This window comes from Vipera ursinii, assembly GCF_947247035.1.
Source record: "Vipera ursinii genome assembly, chromosome: 1".
NCBI classification, from domain to species: Eukaryota; Metazoa; Chordata; class Lepidosauria; order Squamata; family Viperidae; genus Vipera; species Vipera ursinii.
The window spans coordinates 252,874,547-252,899,423 of record NC_139512.1 but is presented as its reverse complement, the minus strand read 5'-3'; the positions used below and the strand labels follow the sequence as shown (position 1 = coordinate 252,899,423).

General features: G+C 38.4%; 1 protein-coding gene across 2 annotated transcripts in view; it reads right to left on the bottom strand.

Annotated features, from left to right (window-relative positions):
• AFG1L (AFG1 like ATPase) overlaps nt 1-24,877 on the bottom strand; it is a 64,556-nt gene that overhangs the window by 21,800 nt on the left and 17,879 nt on the right. For both annotated transcript variants that reach the window (XM_083371771.1, XM_083371772.1), the window contains exons 6-10: nt 21,033-21,132; nt 16,168-16,226; nt 6,578-6,660; nt 2,147-2,217; nt 1,790-1,890 (exon numbers count right to left, since the gene is read on the bottom strand). In XM_083371771.1, coding sequence (XP_083227897.1) covers nt 1,790-1,890; nt 2,147-2,217; nt 6,578-6,660; nt 16,168-16,226; nt 21,033-21,132 — 414 coding nt within the window. The remainder of the gene's footprint in view (nt 1-1,789; nt 1,891-2,146; nt 2,218-6,577; nt 6,661-16,167; nt 16,227-21,032; nt 21,133-24,877) is intronic.

Below are 24,877 nucleotides of genomic sequence, written 5' to 3'. Positions count from 1 at the left end.
AAATGAAGATCTACCAGTGGAGGAAGTGTTAATTAAAAAAAATCCTAGAGTGTGCAGAAATGGACAGATTAACATTGAAAACGAAATAGAAAGAAGATTCAGTTTACTTTAGAACATGAGGTACTTGTTATAATTGGCTAGAAAAACGAGGTAGAGAGAAAGGAACTTAATATGTATTAGTAAACTAGAAGGAAAGTGCAAAAGTTGGGTTGAAACGTAACATTAAGAAAACCAAGATCATGGCATCCGGCCCTCTCAATTCCTGGCAAATAGATGGGGAAGAAATGGAGGTAGTGACAGATTTTATTTTCCTGGGCTCCAAGATCACCGCAGATAGGGACTGCAGCCAAGAAATTAAAAGACGGTTGCTCCTCGGGAGGAAAGCCATGGCAAATCTAGACAGCACACTAAAAAGCAGAGACATCACCCTATCAACAAAAGTGTGTATAGTCAAGGCTATGGTCTTCCCAGCTGCAATGCATGGCAGTGAAAGTTGGACCATAAGAAAGGCTGAGCGCCAAAGAATTGAGGCCTTTGAACTGTGGTGCTGGAGAAGACTCCAGCGAATCCCTTGGACTGCAAAGCGATCAAACCGGTCAGTCCTAGAGGAGATCAACCCTGACTGCTCTTTAGAAGGCCAGATCCTGAAGTTGAAACTCAAATACTTTGGCCACCTAATGAGAAGGAAGGACTCACTAGAGAAGAGCCTAATGCTGGGAAAGATTGAGGGCAATAGAAGAAGGGGATGACAGAGAATGAGGTGGCTGGATGGAGTCACTGAAGCAGTAGGCGTGAGCCTAAATGGACTCCAGAAGATGGTAGAGGACAGGAAGGCCTGGAGGAATGTTGTCCATGGGGTCGCGATGGGTCAGACACGACTTCGCAGCTAACAACAACAACAAACCAGACATTGAAACCCAGACAAGATGTTGCTGATAATATTTTAAGCACTTGTGATTATAAAAAAACATATATATAGTTGTTGTTGTTAGTTGCGAAGTCGTATCCGACCCATCGCGACCCCATGGACAACGTTCCTCCAGGCCTTCCTGTCCTCTACCATCTTCTGGAGTCCATATATATATATGAAATATGCCTCAGTTCAGACTAAGTCAGCTTGTTTTATTGAATAAGCTGTGGTTTACAAATCATAATTGCTAGGTTCATTAAACCACACAAGCTGTCTAGCATGATATGCAGGTCAGAAGAAGGGGTATTATTTGTATTGGCAAGGTTCAGTATAGATATAAATTATTTATTTTTCTGTTCTTTGGCTGTTTCATCAAAACATTATACTGTATGTTCAAACGATGTTTTTGCCTTTAGCTTCACCAATCTGGCTTTCCAAGAAGCAGAGATTTTGTTGTAGCATTTTGTGACTACCCACTGACCTTGACAACCAGTACATATTGTTCAAAACCCGGATGTTTTCATAAGCCAAAGAAGGTTCAAAACCCTTCCATCTTCTTGCAAAATATTGTCGCTTGCTGAAAACCAAATGCTCTAGGAGATATTTTGGTCCGATTCATGAAAACAGCTAAGTCCGAGGTATTAATACATCAACTGTTTCTTTTTTTTAAAAAAAGGCACTGACATTAAATATCACAGTTTACTTTGAAGAGAAACATCCTGTACCTGCTTTTTCATCTTGTTAAGTGTTTATAGTTCTACTCTGCAATTCAGTTGTGATGGTTGCTATAAACTCAAAGGAGATCTGAAGGCTTATTTGGAGCAGGGATATGATCAAAACAGACCTGAAAAGCCCAACCAGGCTTGATGGTGTACTCACTTTGTCACACAGCTCTTCAAATGTGAAGTCTGCAATGGTTCCACATGCTTTATTCACTCTCAGTCCTCTGCCTTGTACTTTTAAAATCCTTGGTCTAGTTACTATGGGAACATGAACAAAGACTCAATCTTGTCTGGATAATTACTATAAAACTCATCTCTTACAGATAGGAAATGCATAGCTTGATGAATAATAGCACATGATTCAACACATAAATTAGACAAAATGCTGATACAATGGCTGCCACTTGAGTGTGGCATCAACCCATACACAGCAGTAGAACTTATTAATTGGTCAGTGGAGATTGGGCATTGTGTTCTAAATGTATTCTCTTTCAAGAGAAATTAACTTACGTACAATCATTTTGTTTTTGAGCCAGCTCATCAAACAACTTATCCATGACAGCCTCCACATCAGCTTCACTTGTGCTACAGTGAAAAGAATAATAGAATATGAAATTAATAACACTTGAAGCCAACATCAAACAGCTGCCTGAGCTTGCTTAGCTTTCTGCCCATATAAGAGAGAGAGGGACACACACACACAGAGAGGATGAACAGGATGTTATGTTGTAAATACAAACATTAGATTTAGAATTCACTTAAAAAGCGGAGAACATTAACTCTCAGGTAGATAATTTCATTTTATTTACATTCATTGAAAGACTTCTATATTTAAAGCCGTCTCCATTAATATGACAATGCAAGCAAGGCCATCCATGCTGTAAATGCACACAATGAGACAGGCAGAGTTCTGTATCTTACAAAAAAGGTAAAAGCTGATTTGACATCTGAGGGGGAACCCTTTGGAATTAGGTGTATTCATAACACACACAACACTTGAAATAGATTGGAGTAAAACCAATCTCTCCTCTGTTAGCTACTGGAGTCCAGAATCAAGATTACAACCATAAGGCATTTTAGAACAGGGGTCCCCAACCACCAGTCCGTGGACCGGTACTGGGTCACGGCATGCCAGCAACCAGTTTGCACAAACAAGCAAAGCTCCATCCACGGGATGCAGGCAGCATACAAAACCATGCACCCTCCGGTCCGTGAAAAAAAGCTCTCTCCACGGAACCGGTCCCTGGTGCCCAAAAGGTCGGGGGCCTCTTTTTTAGAATATCTACAACTCTTCTGAATATAATTTAGTTGATATATTCAAGGAGTTTATCGAAAGAAGTCTTTTTTACTTTTAACCAAGTCACCCAATATTTACAGTTCCTTTTACCAATTAAAAAAATAAATTATGCAATACTTTGCCTAAAATTTAGAATGTGCTCAAAATTTAGAATGTAACAGCAGTTGCTGAAATTTCCAAATCAGATGCCTCTGGGATATCCATTGGTAGAACTAGAAGTTGTGTTTCAACCTTGCCATTATGCAAACTTAGACAGCTGTCCTGAGCTGGACTACCCTTTTTGCCATGTCAGTGTATATATTATTATATCCTTGTATTTTTTACTTCGTGGAAGTAGAGAACTATTCACTTCACAGGAAATTTTTATTTCCTCAACTGTCTATGAGGGGTCTTTGGTCTCCAAGGACTGGACACAACCACAGCCTGGAGTTTTTGAGGATGTGCTGATGTCTAGAGTCCCCCCCCCAAATCTTCTGAGCATCAATACTGCAAATGAGCATGGCTGCAGCCATTTTCCTTCTCATTTTAGGTTGCTACCTAGAACAGAGGGAGGGGGGTTGCCCAGGTGCTTTGCTAGTCAAAATAATCTTTTGTTCCATGGGAACCAAGGTCATCGGCTGCTCCCGAGACTAGGGACTGGGAATTTCATAAAAAGCCCAGCAAACAATCATATTGGGGAATGTAGCTGCTTACATAGCTTTTGTGGGTGGGACATTTAACTCTGTATTGGAAATTTGTTGCTTGTGTATCGAGACTTGGTTTCACTCTTGACCATGCCGATACTTTATAACTAATAAACATGTTCTTTGAGGAACTTGCAAGCCTCAGAGTTCTGCTTTATTCCTTTCTGTCTGTCGAAACCATGACATTGAGCTTAAAAAAAGAGAAATGTTAAAGACAGGATATATTATATCCTGGTTCAGCTGCGCTGGCCGGCATCTGTTCCAATTTCGCCGTTCTGCCTTCCCCCACCCGCCCCACCTGCCAATCATCTCTGTCTTGCAACGTGCGGCTGTCTGACGTCGTTGCCAGATCACTCCCACCCGCTGTCCTGCTTGGCCGCGCTGTCAACATGCCGTATAGTTACGCTAGTTGGTAACCCTCTGTGTTTGTTGCACCGGTCGCGTTGGGCTGTTGTCCCCTCCTTGATCTCATATTGGGTTCAGATCGTGGAGTGATCAAGCAACGACACTGGACAGCTGCGCACTGCAAGACAAAGATGATCGGCAAGCGGGGCAGGCGGGGGGAAGGCAGAAAGGCAAAATTGGAATGGATCCTGGCCAGCACAGCTGAACCAGGATCAATACAGTTAATTATGGGAGTGTGAGGGGTGGGTAGACCTATGACACGTTCAATGACTAGACCGTTAACATCTAAAGGGCTATAAGAATGAGTGCCGCCAGATACTAGCACACACTTTGATAACGTCAACAGTGGTTTGATGAAAGCTTAGTATTTAATAAAGTCTTTTTTTTTGTCCCGGAATTTAGTTGTTGTTGTGGAAAAATAGGAGGAGAAAAGTATATTGGGTATGCTTGCCACCTTGAGTTATTTGTAAAAATAATAAAGGCAGGTTACAAGTAAATATATAAATAAATCCCAACTTCACTTCCTCACACACTGCCACTTAGAAAAGGGTAGAAGAGAACAATTTTCTTCTTTTCTCTTCATCCTTAGATGGCAAAATATCTTGGCCGCTCCCTGATAACCAATACTGAGAGGTATAATTTTTATTTCTTTCATTAGATTTCCATTTCATCCTCCTTCAGGATTTCATGCAGCATATATACGATGCTCCCTCCTTCATTTTTCTCAAAAACCAAAACCTAATCACATTGACTGTTGAAAAAGGAAGTGAATGGCCCAAACTCATCCGGTAGCCTCTACTGTTGAGGGTAAACTGGACTGGGTATATCCTTTGTCTTAGTCCAACACTTTAGTCATTTGTCACATTGGTTCCTAGATGTTAAGAGTGGCATCACCTTCACGATTCCTTCCTATTGCAATCTTTCATGCCCGTACAAATTACGCTTGGTGACAACTATTATGTATTAGGCTGATAATGATAAAAATCATGCTTGCTGGGAATTGTAATCCCAACATATCTGGGACAAAATGCACATAAGAAACATTAAAATTAGCTTCCTATAATTCTTGCGTATGAACTGGCACGCAATGTCGTTTCATTGTATTCTTTCTCCCAAGCATCTACAGTATATATACTACACTGTAGTAAGATGCAATCTAGCCTCAGCATATCTTAAAATGACTCCTTCCCAAAATATGCTGTGGGAAATCCATTGGTGGGTTAGATGGTAATACAGTTTGTTTAGTGACTGTTTGAGGTTACAACGGCACTGGAAAAAGTGATTTGTGATCGTTTTTCACACTTATGACCATTGCAGAATCCCTATATTCATGTGATCAAAATTCAGATGCTTGGCAACTGACTCATATCTATGATCACTGCCATGTCCTAGGGCAGGGGTAGGCAACCTCGGCTCTTTTATGACTCATGGACTTCAACTCCCAGAATTCCTGAGTCAGCTATGCTGACTCAGGAATTCTGGGAGTTGGAGTCCATGAGTCATAAAAGAGCCGAGGTTGCCTACCCCTGTCCTAGGGTCATATGATCACTTTTGCAACCTTCTGACAAGCAAAGTCAATCGGTAAACCAGATTCACTTAGCAACCATTTTACTAACTTAACAATCGCAGTGATTCACTTAATAACTATGGCAAGAAAAGTTCTAAATGGGGCAAAACTCACTTAACAACTGTCTCGCTTTGCAACACAAATTTTGGGCTCAATTATGGTCATAAGTCAAGGACTACCTGTATTAAAGACACTTATTTATTGCTTACCATAAATATAGATTTGTAGAATATTTAAATAGTAGTATAGATAGTCCAAAGGAAAGAATACAGAGTTGGATTAAGAATGCTTTTTTTTTTGCTAGTGGAGAACAATTTTTTTTAAATCCTTAAAGTCATATAAAACAATACCATAATAAAAGCCAGAAGAAGATTTATTTTTCTATTGAGTTGATTAAAACCACTTTCCGTTTTAGATATTAGAACAACTTTATATCACATATACTTGTATTCCCAAATTGCTCCAAGGGTAAACTATCATTAGGGGAACAGAAATCATAGCTATACAGATAAATTGTACTGATGGTTCTATTATAGCTTCATTTTTATCATTATCAGAAATACAGAATTCTGAAGTCACTCAACACTCTAGATACAAGTAGATCATCTGTCAAAATAAGACAAAGTTTTGAATCCACAAATGTTAACACCAAATAGTAAATGAGTCCCTATTTGTATAAATAATTACTTTACTACAATAAGGATGCTCGTTTATTTATCAGGGAATTAAACACTCTTTGCAAGAGGATATTCACTGCTTTATAACCATCTGTCACTTCCATTCTGCAAGCACCACACCTCCCCCCCTTCTAATTAGTCTTAATTCAGTCACACATTTGAAAAAGATGTTACTGGAGATACTGGAAATATCTGATGGTATGAGCAATGTCTTTAGGGTTCATAGCAGTTGCCTACTTGGTCCAATTTTCCTCCCCGTCTAAAAGTTGCCGTGACTGTAATAAAATGCACCGAGCCAGTCTTAGTTTCTACCTACAGGTAATAAAGCTTTCCTGCAGCAGGCAGTGCACGCTTCCTGTAGTCTATTCCAGAATCCAGTTGGATGGTGTTACAGTGTTTCTGAGCAGAGAAACAAAAGAAAGGTGGCATTACTTCTCTTAAATCAGATGCTGCAGATGTTACTTTGCGCTTGTTGCGTTCTCCCCCCCCCCGCCAAAAAAAACACCTGTGCACAAAAATAAGCACTTAGGTAACATCACTGGCAAAGAAAAGCGCATCCGAGGCAATAACCTGTATAAATAAAACTTGAATGTCAGAAACTTGCTCACAAAAGCATATGTGCTTTTAAAAATAACAGCTGACACCGGGGCTCTACTACATTTATTACCAAAACAATAAAAGAAGTGCAATATGAAACATTATTTTCTAAATAAAAAGCGGATTATTTTCTTCAAAAGTTTAATCGGTGCCCCAATTTGCACTTCGTTATATACCTTCCTGCCATCTTTCCTTTTTTAACTTTTAAAAAAAATAATACATCCTACAGAAATAACACATGTATTAATTTGGTCTCTCTTTGGGTAACTGACTTCTCCATCATAGGACTGATTAAAGCCTACAGGCATGATTGCATTCCACACTCACTAATCACCATCAGGGATTCCTAATCAGCAGCTAAAGAACTTTTAACGGGAGTCTTTGTATTTTTGCCCTTAATTTTCAAAGCTACAATCCTAACAGTTGGTTTACATTAAAATCTTGACAAGATAAAAGCCTACTCTCGTCCCCTCTGAAGTGGTAGCATAGTCAAATGGTAGAGCTGCATGTAGTGCCAAAGAAAGAATTCAGTTTCAGATATGAATTATGACTTCTTACCTCATTTAGCCTCAATGCTATGAATTATTCAGCCATTCAAATTATGATGTGTTGGTTTATTACATATATATATATATACATATATATATATATATATATATATATATATATATATATATATATATATATATATATATATATATATAGCATAGCATGTTGTGTGTATCATTCAATCAATCCTTAAATTTAATTAGGATGGTAAAAAAGCTCTCTCTCACACACCAAGCATACAAAAAAGGTATTTTCTTTTGAAAGACAAAACATATTTGATAAAGCTTTCCCCTCAGCTTTAGAAAAGGTAGAACTAGTGTTATATGAGTAACAAACACAGTGGTGTTTAAGTTAATATTGCTAATAGTGCTATTGAACATATTTTTTTTCTCTATAAAATAGCAGTGAAACTCAAGGGACTACTTATTTTAAATGTCTTGGGACTTTAGTAGAAAATGAGTTAAGTCCCATCACAAAGTCCACATTCCTGCTTACACTAACCATGCAGAAACACAAACATCTTTCAAATATATCAAAAGAAAGCTTCTTCCTTTATGTTGCGATATATCAGATGTAGCAGTGCTGTAGTATAATGTCTTGAGTCATCAAACGAACAGGCTTGCTCTTGCTAGCCTTTAGATCAGGGGTATCAAACTGACGGCCTGCAGGCCGGATGCCTCACACACAGGACATGCCCACTCCAGCTCCGCAAAGGCAAAAAACATCGCAATACATCATGTGATGCGATCAAGCTGACACCTGTGCTCTAGACTGTGTCTGAGACTCTGCAATAAATATTCCCCAGGTTAATGTTTTTCCAACTTGGCAACTCTAAATATGTTGGACTTGCTGGGGGGGGGAATTCTGGGAATTGAAGTCTACATATCTTAAAGTTGCCAAGTTGGAAAAACACTGCTGCAGATGTTCCATGGTGAAAAGTGGGCAGAGTCAAGTTTTCCAGAAGCGAACCAGCACATGATAACAGTGCTAGCACAGCACTAGCACCTCTGCTGTATTTCTAGAGAAATCCAATAATGTTTTTACAGTTTTTGAAATACTCTCCAAAGAAGACTAGAAAACTTGTTTGTCAGTGATGCTGGATTTCTAAAAGTAGTAACAGAAAGTACAGATAATGCAATAAATCAAATAAGAATTTAATTTACATCTTGCAGTACGTTTTCCCATTAAACGCATACATCTGATTTGTCAAACTTCATTAAAAGAAAAGGAAAGGAAACCTAGTCCTCAACGGACATTTTAGATTGGCCTGGAGTTGTCCTAAGCTGTGACCATGAGCAATGTTAACTTGAACTTAATCCAAGATGTGAATCAACACAAGAAGGTTCAGAATATATGGGATACGCTGGAATTAAATGCCGTGGGGATAAATAAAATTTACTGAACAAGTATAATTTTGGTTTTGGTTGGGAAAACAGCATTTTGGGAGCTAATCCTAATCCTATTGATGTAGATGGGGGTCTGAGGCTCCTATGGTGGCACTTCCTCTTCCTTGTCTCCACTCTACTGTAGAGAAAACTATTTCCATTGAGGAGTTGCCAAACTACCCATGATTATAGTTTGTATAATGTACCAACACTATAGATTAAAATGGATGAAAATATACAGCAGAAAAATGTAAACAACTACCTGAATCTTAAGAGAGAGCAAGACATTGGTTTCAGAAACTTTGGTAAGTAACAATTTACATACAATACAGTAAAAGCGTTAGAAAAGACATTATGCTCAATTGTGATTCAAATAGCTATTAAATTTTAAATGCATTTGATTTTTACATTATAAAGGGCTGTTATTTAAGAAATTTTTGTTCAAATTTCCAGGATTCACTGTTGTAGCTCTAGTTATAAGATTGTGGTCTTGAAAGTATCTTGAGCAGAGTTATTTTTATATGATTTTAGAAAAGATTTCATGGGCCTTATAAAGTGTCGGCTTGATGACTGGATTAGACCCAGAGTTTAGAGATACCTCATTTTTGCTTCAGCGGCTAGATTTCTGGAACAGGGGAAATCCTGGAAAAAGTATTTTTATTAATGCTGTTTGACTGGGAAGTGACTGAAAGTTAATGGCCATACGATTGTCAAGAGATAAATTTTCCTCCGATTAACCAACCATTCCCAGATTCTTAACATAGTTTGGGGTAGAGAAAAATCCGTTTATTTTGTTACTGTTCTGTTCTGTTCTGACACTATATACACTGTCTTGAATATGGCTTATTGTATAAAAATAACATATAAACATTCAAATTAGCTGGTCAAACCATATCCAATTATACTTCCTGAGTTTTAAGTATTTCTGACCAAATTAGAAAAAAATCCAACAAAATTCTGTTGCAAACAAAAAAGTTCCTTCTAAGACTAGAATTGTTTAAATCAGGTAAGCCTTGGAATGGAGGTCTACTGAAGGAAGTGGGACTTGCAAATACTGTTCCTCCCTGTCTTTCACTAAGTAGTGCATTCTGAGTAAACTATTAAGTAGGATGATTTTCACAGTGCAATAAGACTCTGGATCCAGTTGATTCCTTCCTTTTCCCTTCATGTTTTGTGATACTAATCTAATCCACTGTTTGCCTCATTGTCTGTCCTTCATGTCTTTTACCAATTAATATGACTCCTGAGAATCTTCCTTAATTCTTCTCTTTCTTTTGGACTTAAAATACAACTGGTGATCACACACTTCTACACATAGCGTACGCTGTGCAAAAAAAGTGCACGTGAGTGTATGTTGGAAGGTAAATGCATCTTTTAATCTAATCAAGAGACCAAAGATTCTGATTTATGTGATAACCAATGTCACAGGAAAAAGATTATGTTATGCTTTGCTCATAACAAACAATAGGAGAGTAGCAATATATTGTTTCCTATTTATGTGTTTGACCTTGTGATGACTGTGATGGATATCATTAAGGTAAAAGTTCTTTAAAATAAAGATCTTTCCTTTCTCAGGAGAACATACATCTCTGTAACAAAAACAGAAAAAGAAGAATCATCCAGCATTTTGTGAAATAAAAAACTTGGTCAAACTATTGTTCAATGTGCACTTAGTCTTTGTCTTCATGTTCTGATGTTGTTCAAACAGCAGACTTAAAAGAAAATAATGTCAATGAATCCTCCCAGGCACTATACATGACCTCTAGGGTAATTAGCAATCACTGAAAAGCAACAAGACTAAAATGTTCTATTCTTTATTACTGTCAGCTCTTATCTTGATCAGCATTTTAATAAAGATGGTTCGTTCCTAAGACAGTTCTATGAATCAGTCATAATTACATCCTGACACACAGTGAATAGTAAAGCAATACTAAATATCACTTCATCAACCTTTCTAACCTTTATGCAAGTATTAACAGTAAATAATTTTTACACAATCCAACAACAGAAAATCTGCATATATCTTAGCTTTGTAGAGACTCTACCCCAAGTGAATTTCCTGTGACCTATATCAGCAAAAACACAATTGGGCATAATTATTCAAGCTTCAGAGATATTCAGGTGTTGCTTTTTTCAGAATGTACAACTTCAAGTACAAAAGGCTACTTGTTCTATATAATAAGCCCTCAAAGGGTTAAATTAAACACTCGTTTCCTTTTCCTAATAACAGCAACTCTAAAGCATGGTTAGCTCATGCTGAAAAACTCATGGCATTCCTTAACATAACTGTTTAATTCTATATTTTTGAATATCAGAAATCTAAAAAGACATCCTAAATGGATTAAATCTTTGAGCTAAGAAAGATCCACAGCAAGCTGATAATTCCATTTGCTAACTTGCAGAGTTTGATGACAAAATGAAAAAGATTGAGCCCTTTATGGCTAATTAAATCATATTAGCATTTCTTGAGATTTGCAGAAAGTTTTCAAATTGCTTGAACTATTGTTTAAACCATTGATTTATTTATTCCTTATATATTAAAATAATACAGATCTGTACAGAACGAAAAAGGTTTCTTTTACAAAACAGTATTGTTCTCTGGAATCTCAGCTGAATACATTTAGCTTCTGAATTAGTTTCTAATTCAAATTGGATACTTCGCTAATTGTTCCTCCATAGAAGCATATCCAAGACTCTAATAGCAATTAATATATTGACAAAGATTGTAAAATTTGCAAGGTAAAAAATAAAAAGTGCAACTATGAGGTCGTTTGTTTTTTCAAGGTTTCTTGGGACTTCTTTTTGTTCAGATACAACATGTAAATCAAATCTTGATCTTTCATGCGATATTTTGAATTATCCATAAAAGCATTCACATTTTTCACACAAGAAACAAATACAAATCTATTTTCAGATTTCTTAACATTATTCAAATAACTAGAAGTGAATACAGTCAACAGAATATGTTAGAATAAAACCGGCAGACATTAAAAGATATAAATACAGGTACGTAAATACACTATTCTGAGGTACTTCTACTTAGAATGAAATATGCTCACTAGATTTCCACTCTTTAAACCCGAATTTGCACTTTTCTGCATTTAGTCTTTCCTTCTGCCAAAGTTTCAAATAGGAAGGGTGGAAAAAAATATATGAAGAAAGACGTGTTGATTTTGGAAACTAGCTTTCCCACAATAAAAAAGTGATTAAGATCTAAGCAAAGGCTAAGGATGGCTTATGCCTAACTCTGATGAGGTCCAGTACCTCATTACCCACAACTGAAAACTTCTGCTGCATTTTGTTTCAAGGGAATCCAAAAGTCCTTGCTGTAAAGCAGACCGAGGGTGGGGGGGTGGGGGGGGTGTTTGCTGGGGGGTGGGTGGGTGCACATTGCATTCAGCCTTTCTGTATCACAACCATTATGAAAGAAGTATAAAACACTGCCTTTATGCTGCCAAGCCACAATGACTCCTCTTACATCAAAGCAGTTTTGCCACTTGGATTTGTTCCTTCCAAATTTATTCAAGCCAAGGGCAGGGAGACAACAATTCATACACACTAATTGTACCTAATTATCTATTCCTTCCCCCCCCACCTCCCTCAACTTTCAACCACCCTTATTTGCTATTTGGGTTTCTCACAACCTCTTCTTGCCCTGTCCATCCAGCTCCACAGTAAGCCTTTGAAGAAAACAGTTGTGGCTTTTTAAAATATTCACCGTGTAAGGTTCAAACTATTCCCATTATTCGGCACACAATTTAGCTGCTAAACGTGAAGACTTTTTCCTCAACCTGGCAAATGTCTAACAATTCTGCCTGAAGAAAACGGGTCAGTGATATGCTTCTCTTCTTCGGGAGCTTCTCTTCTCCTGATGCTTTCTTTTCATGAGCTCAATGAAATGTTTATTGGATTAATATTCCTCTCTGCGGACCTTCCATGAGCCCGTGATAAAAGCGCTTACAAACTTTATTAACTGGCCGAGACTTTGAGGAATGGGCCGGAGAGAGAGAAACGGGGGATCAGCTTTATTTCACACTGCACTACAAGCAAAGCCAAGTGCCATATGCTAATTAAGCAAACACATCCCAATACCTGAAGGAAACACTATGAGGTAGCCCTTCCAAAATGTGAGTTAACTTGTTTGAACCCAAGTGTTAATTTGCTGAAGAAGGATTAAAGGAGTCATTAATATTAAAATAAAAAGGGAAGAGAAGGGAAGAGTTTTGCTGCAATTATTTTAACATTAGGCGACCGTTTTGTTTTGAAAAATGAAGAACGGCCAAACGAGGACCCAGGAAAAAATAATTGGCACTTGCATACACATGCAAGGTACTCTTCTATAGTTTCAACCTAACTTCATTTAATCCAAAGGTTTGAAAAACTGTTGCCTGGTTCTTGAATACTTAATTTGTGTTGTGGTTCTAAAAGAGACAAAACGAATAGATGCATTCAGTGCGCTCTTGATTCCCCTTCTATAGGAAACCTTTTAGAGGAGCAAGTGAAAGACTCGAGTTCTAATTTTGCAGGCTAAAGCGTAGGTGCTTTCAAACAAAATGCTTAAGATGAGATCACATTAAAAGCAGTCACAGAGCAGGCTATGTAGTGATCGTGGATCTAAGTCATAACCTATCCTAGCATTTTATTATATTCATGAGTCTATGCCTGCATGTGTATAGACACACAGAGCCTCTTTTTTTATTATTATATTAAGCCCAGGGATTCCCAACAACGGAACTGCATTATATATCCCAAAAGTAATCCATTTAATTAATACAGAGAAAAGAGAAAGACAGAGTCTACAACTGCCACAGCTTGGGAAAGAAAGACTTCTATTGAACGCTTGCTTGGCTTCTCACTAAGAAAGAAATCAAAAGGCCTAACATCTTCAGCACTGAAAAAGTCAATAGATAAGTGAAGACATCACAATATCAAAGACTTAATCCCAGGAATTCTGACTCAGGTGACAGCTTAGCAGAGGTCAGGGTGCTGACACTGACCACAAAAGCAACTTTAAACTATTCAGTGTACTGAAAGCTACTAGACTATCGCCGCCTTAGAACAGAATTAACTGACAAATCAGTTTAATCACCAGAATGACTTTTTTAAAGAAATCAGAAGAAACAAATTTGTTCAGACTTACACAGGTGGCCTGACAAAGGCAGAACACATAATCAGAAACACTTTATATTTTCTCACTGGTGCTAAAAGATGCCATTTTGCCTTTAAATGGCTCAGAATTTGCCAGACTGTAGAAAGAACCATTCTTGACCCAACAGAATAGTAGTTAAATATACTTTATTATCACTTACAAGTTTGAGACTACAAAAATAATAATTTAATAAGGATAAAGCCAGCAGTGTTGCAAACAAGCCAATAAGCTAATCTAAGATTTATTCAAAGACAATTTTCATAAAATGAAATACAACTGATTTCCAGGGAAATGTGCAGCTGCATTACTATTACTTAAATGACGATAAGAGATGTAGAAGTTCAAGAATAAACAGAGCTCAAGTGAAATTAGGTCACTATACAGACCACAAATCATGAAATTTAAAGAAAAAAACAGTGTTTCTTTGGGTCCTACAAATGAAAGATGACAATTAACATAATATGTTAACTCAGAAAAAAGATGCCCCACTGATTTCAGCAATACAAAAGTGGTTGCATGTTTGCAGACTTTAGTATTTTCTAAAGCGATTTCATGAATTTATATCATCCATAGTAATCATTTGCTGCTGATTACTTTGACCGTATGAAAAGCTATGTACTTATTTTAAAATATTATCCCTTCAATCTCTTATTTTATATGGACATGATCCAACCAAATGAAGCATTTTAAAATCTCAGTAATTTTCAAAGAAAGGATTTAAATAAAATGTAATACCATTTCCTATTTAATTTTTGTATTGACCAAAATCATTGTACACATATATATACATACACACAGACAGACACACATATAGATAGATAGATAGATAGATAGATAGATAGATAGATAGATAGATAGATAGATAGACAGACAGATATATAGATATAAAAATATAAAAATATTTCAATGATTCCTATCTCATCAAAGTTAAAATAAAAAAGTGCATATTCAGTAATAGGCACATTACTGAGTATCAGAGGTGGGGAAAAAAATTTTTTTCCCATACCGTACTGAAATACTAGATTATTATAATAGGTACCAGCAATCAGTAACAAAAAAATCCAGTGCAAGGTCTCTTAAACCTCTGTGAGTCCCTGTTGAGTTTACACTGAATTTTTATGAACTGAATGTAGGTCGTTCTTGACTTGCAACCACAACTAAGCCCCAAGTTTCCATTGTTAAGTGAGTTTTTGCTCCATTTTTCCTTTCTTAACACAGTTGTTAAGTGAATCATTGCACTTGTTAAGTTCGTAACACGGTTGTTAAGTGAATCTGGCTTCCCCATTGACTTTGCTTGTCAGAAGGTCTCAAAAGGTGATCATATGACACCAGGATACTGCAACCGTCATAAATACATGCCAGTTGCCGAGCATCCAGATTTTGACCACATGACCATGGGAATGCTGCAATGGTCATAAACGTTTAAAATAGTTGCAAGTCACTTGTTTCAATGCCACTGTAACTTAGAACACTCACTAAAACAAATGATTGTAAGCTGAGAACTATCTGTAGCTGTTTCTGTTGTAGCCAATGAAATTTGAGAAGCCGCAATCTAGCCATGCATCAAACCAACCCCACAGTTACATAAATTCTTTCCCCTTTGCTTCTTTTGCATTTAACAAGAAAACATGGGTTCAGGGGACCATATTCACCATAGGAATTTTTTTAAAGTTAGTTCTCCAACAAAAAAAATGAGAAAGCAAAAACAAAGCTATGTTAACAAAAATAAATGCTTCAAGGGTATTATGTTATTTTTGCCAGAAAGATTGTCTGATCCCTTCAAAGGAAGAATGGCTTACTAAGTTATGGAAATACACATAGATGTCTAAATTAACGTTCCCATTTTAAAAGTAATACTTGGATTAATATCACATCAAAAATGTGGATTTCTCAATATATGAATTTATATTTTGGTTTTATAGTATATCAAATATAGAACAAATATTTAATAAAATGGTTGAAATTATAATTCATACTGGATCAAAATTTTGATATTTATTTTTGGTTTAAAGTTTAACAGTGATTTTTACTCTGTAAAATGATATAATACATACAATTATTTAGTAGTAATATTATACTTGAAAATTTTATTTCTATTATAGTTCCTCATTTATTTGTCTATATTTTACTTTTTATTCTTTCTTCTGGGTTTTTCATGCTTGCTATATATCTTCCCCAATGCTTAATAACTTTTTAAAAATATTTTTTTAAAAATTTATTTATTACCTTTAGTACAGCAATGAATGGCACAAAGTTAACTCTCTGAAGCCCATTTTTATAGAGATCTGAAAGAAAACATATTGCATTACCATTGCTGTGTCCTTTTCCCAAAATTCTGTTATATTGCTTATGTTCAAGTACCAAAAAGAGAAAAAAATACATTATTAATTTCACTCCTATCTAAAAATGATACAATTGACAGCAGAAGCATTATATCAATTTGAATACAATTGCTAATACTATAAACGTATCAGAGATTGATAGGGAGATACTGTAACATACAAGAAAATTAAAGTTATTGTTTCCATAAAATTCACAGCAACATTTTTTTAAAAAAAATAGAAAATGCAATTGTATTTGCTGTACATTTTTATCATTACCTATTTTGTAGCAATTTTTTTTCAAAAATGCTACAAACAAATAAATAATTAAAATGGCAGGCAACATTGTAATACCACGATCTTTGGCATTCAGAAAGCAAATCTTTTATGTCATTTTTTAAAAAAAATTATCAAATTTCAATTCCGCTGGAGTCATGGGTCCCAGATTTTGGACACATTCTGTAAGCAAGCCCATTTGAGGTGCCTTGGCTGAAAGGTTTTGCCCTGTGATGAACAGTTTCACACAGGTTTTAGTAGCACATAGAGCAGTATTGTCACTTGGCAGAAACGAAATACTAGAGTCACAATTAAAGGTAAAGGTAAAGGTTCCCCCGCACATGCGTGCTAGTCGTTTCCAACTCTAGGGGCTGGTGCTCATCTCCGTTTCAAAGCTGAAGAGCCAGCACTTGTCCGAGGACGTCTCCTTGGTCATGTGGCCGGCATGACTAGATGCCAAAGGTGCACGGAACGCTGTTACCTTCCCACCGTAGTGGTCCCTATTTTTCTACTTGCATTTTTACGTGCTTTCGAACTACTAGGTTGGCAGAAGCTGGGACGAGTAACAGGCGCTCACTCTGTTACGCGGCACTCAGGATTCAACCCACCAAACTGCTGACCATCTGATCGACAAGCTCAGCGTCCTAACCCACTGAGCCACTGCATCCCTATATAGTGTCACAATTACTGTACACCAATTCTTTAGCAACTAATCTGATCCCTGTTTATGTTCAAAGCACAATTCAATGTGTATAATTACACATATGTTATAATTCTTAGTACAGTTTGATGAAGTTAACACATCATTTTATTTTAATGAGTGGACTCAATTACTAAACTATGCTTTTAAGAATGGCATATAAATGTAAATGCAAATATTTCTAAGATTTTGAAACAGATCTAATTAAGATAGTAAGACTAAAAGGTAAAGGTAAAGGTTCCCCCGCACATGCATGCTAGTCGTTTCCGACTCTAGGGGCCGGTGCTCATCTCCGTTTCAAAGCCGAAGAGCCAGCGCTTGTCCGAGGACGTCTCCGTGGTCATGTGGCCGGCATGACTAGATGCCAAAGGCGCACGGAACACTGTTACCTTCCCACCGGAGCGGTCCCTATTTTTCTACTTGCATTTTTACGTGCTTTCGAACTGCTAGGTTGGCAGAAGCTGGGACGAGTAACAGGCGCTCACTCTGTTACGCGGCACTCGGGATTCGACCCGCCAAACTGCCGACCTTCTGATTGACAAGCTCAGCGTCTTAACCCACTGAGCCACCGCGTCCCTTAGTAAGACTATATAGGCTAAAAAAAAAGGCAGAATAACATACTACATAAAATCTGTTTGGCCAGCAGTTTTTTCATTCCAATCAATGATCCACAGCAGCTGTTGACTTACAAATATATTTAGCACTAGTGGTTGGCTTAGTTCTAGTTCGGGGCCAAGTCCTTCATATTCCATCAACCGGAATCAGCAAGATCAAAATTGAGGTACAGGTAGTCCTCACTTAACAATGGTAACTAGGACCAGAATTTCCATCACTAAGCAATGCAACCGTAAAATGTGACATCATGTAACCATATCACTTAGCGAAAGCCATCTCAGCACTCTTCATTGCCATTGTTAAGCAAGTATCATGAGTCACGAGAGGATCTGCTGGTTTCCAATGAGCAAAATCAATGGGAAAGCTAGCAGAAGTCACAATTCCAGGATAGCTTGCAAGCAGATCAGCAGACAGCTAAGTGCAGGCCATGGTACAGGCATGGCCAGGTGGGGACGGGGAGGGGTCACTGCTACTGAGCATGGGATGATGCACAGATGATCAATGCAGCCTGAGCACAGAGATGGCTACTTCCAGGTGGAGGAGAGAGCACAGGTGGGTGGTGCGGCACTGCACAAGCATAACAGGCCAGCCACGCTTGCATGACGGAGTGTGGACAGATGCATCGTACAAGGCATGAGATCCCTAGGATTGTGGGGATCATTGAAGTTGACAAAGAAGGTCAACAAATGGTGATCATGTGACCACAGGATGCTGCAACCATCCTGATTGATTGCCAAGCATCCAAACTGCAATCACATGACTGCAGGGGTTCTGGGATGGTTGGAACCTAGAAGACTGGTTATAACCACCACTCCTTCAGCACTGTTATAACTTCAAACGGTAGTTTGAAGGGGGGTGTGAGGTGTTACCCCCCGTCGATAGGGCGTCCTCCTGGATTCGCGGCTCAGTTTTGAAGACCATATAGGAGCCGTGACCAGGGGGGCCTATGCCCAGGTTCGCCTGGTGCGCCAGTTGCGGCCCTACCTGGACTGAGATGCCCTGCGCACAGTCACTCATGCACTCGTGACCTCCCGATTGGACTACTGCAATGCTGTCTACATGGGGCTGCCCTTGAGGACCACTCGGCGGCTTCAGCTGGTGCAAAATGCAGCTGCGCGGGTTGTGATGGGGTTTTCCCGATACTCCCATGTAACACCTCTGCTCCGTGAGCTGCATTGGCTTCCGGTTGCCCTCCGGGTGAGATTCAAGGTGCTGGTGATGACCTATAAAGCCCTAAATGGCTTGGGTTCGGGATATCTGAGGGTACACCTGCTGCCGGCATCAAGCTCCCTTCGTCCTGTGCGCTCCCACAGGGAGGGCCTTCTCAGGGTGCCGCCAGTAAAAGATTGCCGGCGGATAACACCCAGGAGGAGGGCCTTCTCTGTGGGTGCACCTGCCCTTTGGAACCAGCTGCCCGTAGAGCTTAGGACTGCCCCTGACCTTCGCTCATTCCGCCGGGACCTGAAGACTTGGCTCTTTGAGCTTTCTGGCCTGGACTGAGAGTATTAATTGGGGTTTTAATTGGATTTTAATTGGGGGTTTATATTTTTATATTTATTCAAGGTCTAAATATAATCATTTTAACTGTTCTTAATTTTTGTAATTGTTGTATTGTTATTTTAAAAACCTTGTGAACCGCCCTGAGTCCTACGGGAGAAGGGCGGTATATAAGTCTAATAAAGATAAAGAAAGAAAGATAAAGATAAAGTTGAATGAATAGTTGTTAACCAAGCGCTATCTGTATGCTGGAAATAGTATTTTAGCAATATTTGAAAGGTCCAGGTTCCCATCCCAGCCATCAGGACACTACTTTAAGATTATAGTTTTGTGCCATCTTAAACATTAAACATAGGCCGTGGCCTATTCGGAACCGGGCCATGCAAGCAGTGGGCTGGCATGCATGCACACAGCTCAACTTGCATGAGCAGTGGGCCAGCATGTGTGTGCATGAGCACACGGCTCAACTTGCACAAGTTGAGCTGTGCATGCATGTGTGTACATACTGGTGCACCATTCACACGGCCTGGTTCCCCTCTCTCTCCCCAGCCAGGATACCAAGCCGCAAATGTTGAGGACCGCTGGACTAGACCATTGGAAGCATAATCCGAAATGGAAAAAAAATACAAAATGCTTAAGTGGTGAATGGATTCTGTTATTATTGCCTCTTGCATTCTCACTGACTAGTATTGTGAATTGCCCAAGTAGCTTATATCTGTGATCTGAGGCAACTTACAAAAACATACCTAAATCAATATATAAATACCCACATATTTTGTGTCTTTCTGTGTACTTGCTTTGGAATAAATATTATTTACTTCAAATTAAATATTCTATAATACTTTGCATTCTCTGTGCTATTTTTCTACCATAATTTACTTTTTCCTATTTTATATTTATATTTTTTATTCCATCTGTCATTAAGGAGTTAGGGGAAATACACGCTTTCCCTCCCCCATTGTACAGGGAGAAGCTACATACCACTAACTCTGCTGAATGAATGAATGAATGAATGAACGAACCTTTATTGTCAAAGTACAACCATGTATACATTGAGATTGGCTGAGCCTCCCTTCGTGCCCCCCCCACAACTCACAGTGACAACAAACCCATCATCTTGTTACACCACGTGAGCTAATTGCACAACACACCGGCCTCGCAAGTCAGTCATACATAAAATTATAAAATTATTTCCCGTTCAAGAGCCTAACAGCCCATGTTAGTGGGTACATACCACTAACTCTGTTGTTCTTCCTGTAACTTCTCTGCCTGCTACTTCTGTTTCTTACCTTTTCCTTTCAAAGGGCAATTGTTTCTTCAATGCTTTAAGAAAAGAGTAGTTGAATCTACCCTTGATTACTCCAGGAAGGGACTGTTGTTCAGAAAAGGAGAACTGTGCTAACAAGAAAGCATCTTTCTGAGATGGCACTTCATCTATCCATAACTGATTACTTTAAATCCCACTCAATGTAGATAAATATCATTTATTTTTATGACTTTTAATAGAAACCAAGAAAGAATTTAATGGATGACATGAATTCGGTTTTAACATTAACACTTAAAAGTGCAAACATAGTAAAAGAAGATGGATGTTAATCAGAAACAGATCCCATGGACAATTTAAGGTATCCTAACTGTACTTTCGTTGAAAAAGCCAGGATCAACATATTATTCATTATTACCTTCTGGTGGCCTGTTTGATGTGGCTACAACGATGACACCGTTTTGGAACAGGTTTTCAAAAAGCTGTTTGAGAATCATAGCATCAGCAATATCTGTGACCTGAACAAGACAATACTATTATTGTCAAAAGCAGATCTTGACTTGTACAATTGACAAAGCTGCATCCAATTTGCTTTGAGTTTTTGTTTTGGGGGGGAGGGGTTGGTCTTGTTTTTAGTCAGAAGAGAGGTCTGTTGGTTCAGAGGGAAAAGATTCTATGTTGCCACTTGCAGAAAAAATGTGGGAGGGACAGGAAATAATAAGCAGGGAGTATGTAGCAATCTTTTCTCAAGACAAGTCTTTATTCCAAATTGCTAAACGATTCTGGTTCAACTTCCATTCTAAAGCTCCAGTTGGGGAAAAAGGAGATTTAAGATTAAAAAAAGCTCATTAGTCTGAAACACATACAAATACCCAAACCTGCCAGAAGATCAGAAAAAGAAAATACACACCAGCTGCTCTACATTTCTATTACCTTTCCAGAAAAGGTTCACAGAGGTGACTTTAAATGGCCATGGGACTTTTAGAAAATAGGACAAGTGGCCAAGTATACATCATCAGCTGCTGTTGAAAATAGAATGATATGACATAGATACTATTGTGCGATTGTTACACAAAACAATTCAACAGATGGCCCATCACAAAAAAATAAGCAATTTCATTGTTCTTTTTAAGTGCCTTCTATTACTGTCCATGAATAATCAAAAAGGCACTGCAGTCAGTTCCAGCACAGTCAGCCTCTTCTAACCTTCACAGACATAAATCATTCTCTCTCACACAGAGACACACACTCTCTCTCTTAAATGAAGAAGGGGAGCAACAATTCATGACAAAAACAAAAAACAAAAAACTTTTGTCTGAGGATTTTCACTTCCCCGCTAATTGTTCATCCAATTATTACAGCTGTGCTAAAGACACTAATTTTATTATATGCAGAACTTCACTTAAATATGTAAATTCAAAACAGATGAATGCTACTAATGTAAAAAAAGGACATGATAAAACAGGGTGAGGAAAAAAACATTCCTCACAACTATTCCCACCCTGAACCTAGCAGACTTCCACACAGAGTGTCGTTCTCGGCTTCTGCCTTTGGAAACTGCTGTACCTCAATCAAGTTATACATTTTTTAGGTCACGGGTGTCAAACCCGCGATGTCACGTGACGTGTTGTGACTTCCCCCCCCCATTGCCGGCGGATGGGGGTGGGCGCGGTTTTGGCGTGACGCCTCCGGCCCGCAGGCCAGCAGTTTGACACCCCTGCTTTAGGTAGTTGGCCTTGACTATTTTCTTAGAATGAGTAGGCAGATCACTGCAAGTATAGAGAGGCACTGAAGAAAAGTGCTATCTAGCAAATCAAAACTTGGCATCTTTGAGCCTGTCAATCAGAAACAAAACAAAATCAGAAAGGCATTAAGGTAGCCAAAAGCAAGTATCCATTTTGATGAGACCTCTGAAACGGGCAAAATAAGACCGGCAGAAGAAAAAGGAGTCTTCTGCTTGAGAAATAGAAAACTATACGCAACAGGACGTATTTAATTTCCCAAAGGAAAACTTCCCATAAAAGCATAGCCGCTTGGAACGTTGAACAGAGAAAGATTTATGACCGGAGAAAACACAATGAGGATATAGTTGGTGTTTAGCTCCTGCAGAATTTTAAATCTACTTGTCTGCCAAAACTGATTATTTTTTTAAGTTACATAATTAAAAAAAGCAAGAGTCATTTGGTATACTGGATGCCAATTTATGGCCTTTTGATCCTCTGTAGCTTTTTTGGGGGGGGGAGACAAACGTGAAAGCATCTGAAAAGCTCAGGTTCTGCCGTCTTCAGCATTCAGTGGGAATGGATGCTGAGCAAAAGGATGGATGTGAACAAAAGAAAAGAAATTACCAATAAGAGATGGGTGAGAATGGAGAGAATGGTGAAATTTCATTTGCATTTAAGGGGAAAGATTTGTATGACCCAGAGCTGCTTTCTTCTCACATAAGTTTTTTTTTTTAAAAAAATTCTAAATAAGGTGTGTGTCTAAGTACTTGAACCTCAGTTTTCCTCTGATTGGTACGATTTCTTGGGATGAATAGTAAATATAAGTATATATAGGTAATAGGCAGGGCTTTTTTTCTCATAGAACTCTCAGAACGGAGTTCCGGCACCTTTTTTGGATGGAACATTGTAGGGTAGGCAAGGCAGGTTGTATGACATGTGTGAGTTCCGGCACCTTTTTCTTTTACAAAAAAAGCACTGGTAATAGGTAATAATTAGCGTTATCACAAAAACAGGAGTGTAACAGTGCAATCTTAAAGACATGTTTTACTCAGAGGCCCCCCTGCATTTAATGAAACTTGTTCCTAGTAAGTATTTAAAATTGTTCTCTTCGCTTTTCTTACAAGCACTGCCTACAGTATGTAACAATGTTAATTTACTATTTGCAAGCGTCCTGGATCCCAAACCTAACCACTCTTTTCGTGCTATTGATATGAAAATAAAGCTATTTCATGTCTGGAATGCCTGCTGTTGTTTTTTTTAAAGTAGAGGTATAGACCGTGGCATCAGACTAAGGCCGTGTAACCAAAAGGAGGGCTCACAGCTAGTCCATAAGATGAGTTTGATTTCCTCAGTTTCACCTCTGAAATGACAGACGTGCATCGTGTGAACTGAAGGGTGCCACAGCCATTAGCCCCCACCACCTTGCAGGAAGGCTGTGTACCATTTTATCTTGAAAAGTGCCCGTGGGGGATTTCATGTGCTAAGCTAAATAAGAATTTGTTCTTCTTTTTGTTTCTTTAAAGGATTTCATGCGCTAAACCAAGAATTTGTTCTTCTTTTTGTTTCTTTAAAGTATTTCTTTTAGATTTTTTTAGATTTAGATTTTATTAGATTTATATACCCCCTTTCCCGAAGGACTCAGGGCAGTTTACAGGGCGTTTTAAAATCACATCAATATAAAATACAAAGTTAAAAGAGAATTAAAAGATTAAATTATCCCTGAAACTGTTGGGGATTGGGAAGAGAGAGAGAGAGAAGGAGAAAAACAGGGGCAGGCGGGGAAATGATATACCAAAAGCACCAGTCAGTCACATTTGTATATAAAAGGTTTCTGCTATAAAACTGCAGCTCTGCTTCTCTTTCTTGAATCTAGAGAGAGGGGCAAGTGTTTATGGAGATTTTCAGTCAACCAAGTCATGGTTGTCGCCAAAGTGCTTTCTTTCAAAAGGCAACTGGATTTTCTTGTCCAGTTCTCTTTTGAAACAAAGCACCTCAGAGAGGGGCAAGTATTTTTGGACTAACAACTATTTGGCATTACCACTTTACTCTAGACACTTTACAGTTGTCTTCAGCCCAAGCAAACTCAAGGCTCCAGACTTAGCAAAGGACAAATTTTAAGAAGAAATCCGCAGCAGGTCTCATTTTTTTTCTATGTTTTGAACCACCTAATATCATTTATTATTTATTTGATTTGTATACCGCCCTTCTCCCTAAGGACTCAGGGCGGTGAACAGTGACAAAAAAACAGAATGCACAAATATAGATATTGAAAACAAATTAAACCCTAATTTTGCCCAAATGCAGAAGATAGTTATCTAAAAACAATAATTAAAAAAAGAACCCGTCAGACCAGACCGGATTGCTTAAACAGATATGTTTTTAGGTCGCGTCGGAAGGAGCGAAGGTCGGGAGCCATCCGGAGCTCAACCGGTAAACGGTTCCATAGGTCAGGCACGCTCACAGACAACGCCCTCCCCCTGGGAGCCACCAGACGGCATTCTCCGAACGGCGGCACCCTGAGGAGGCCCTCTCTGTGGGA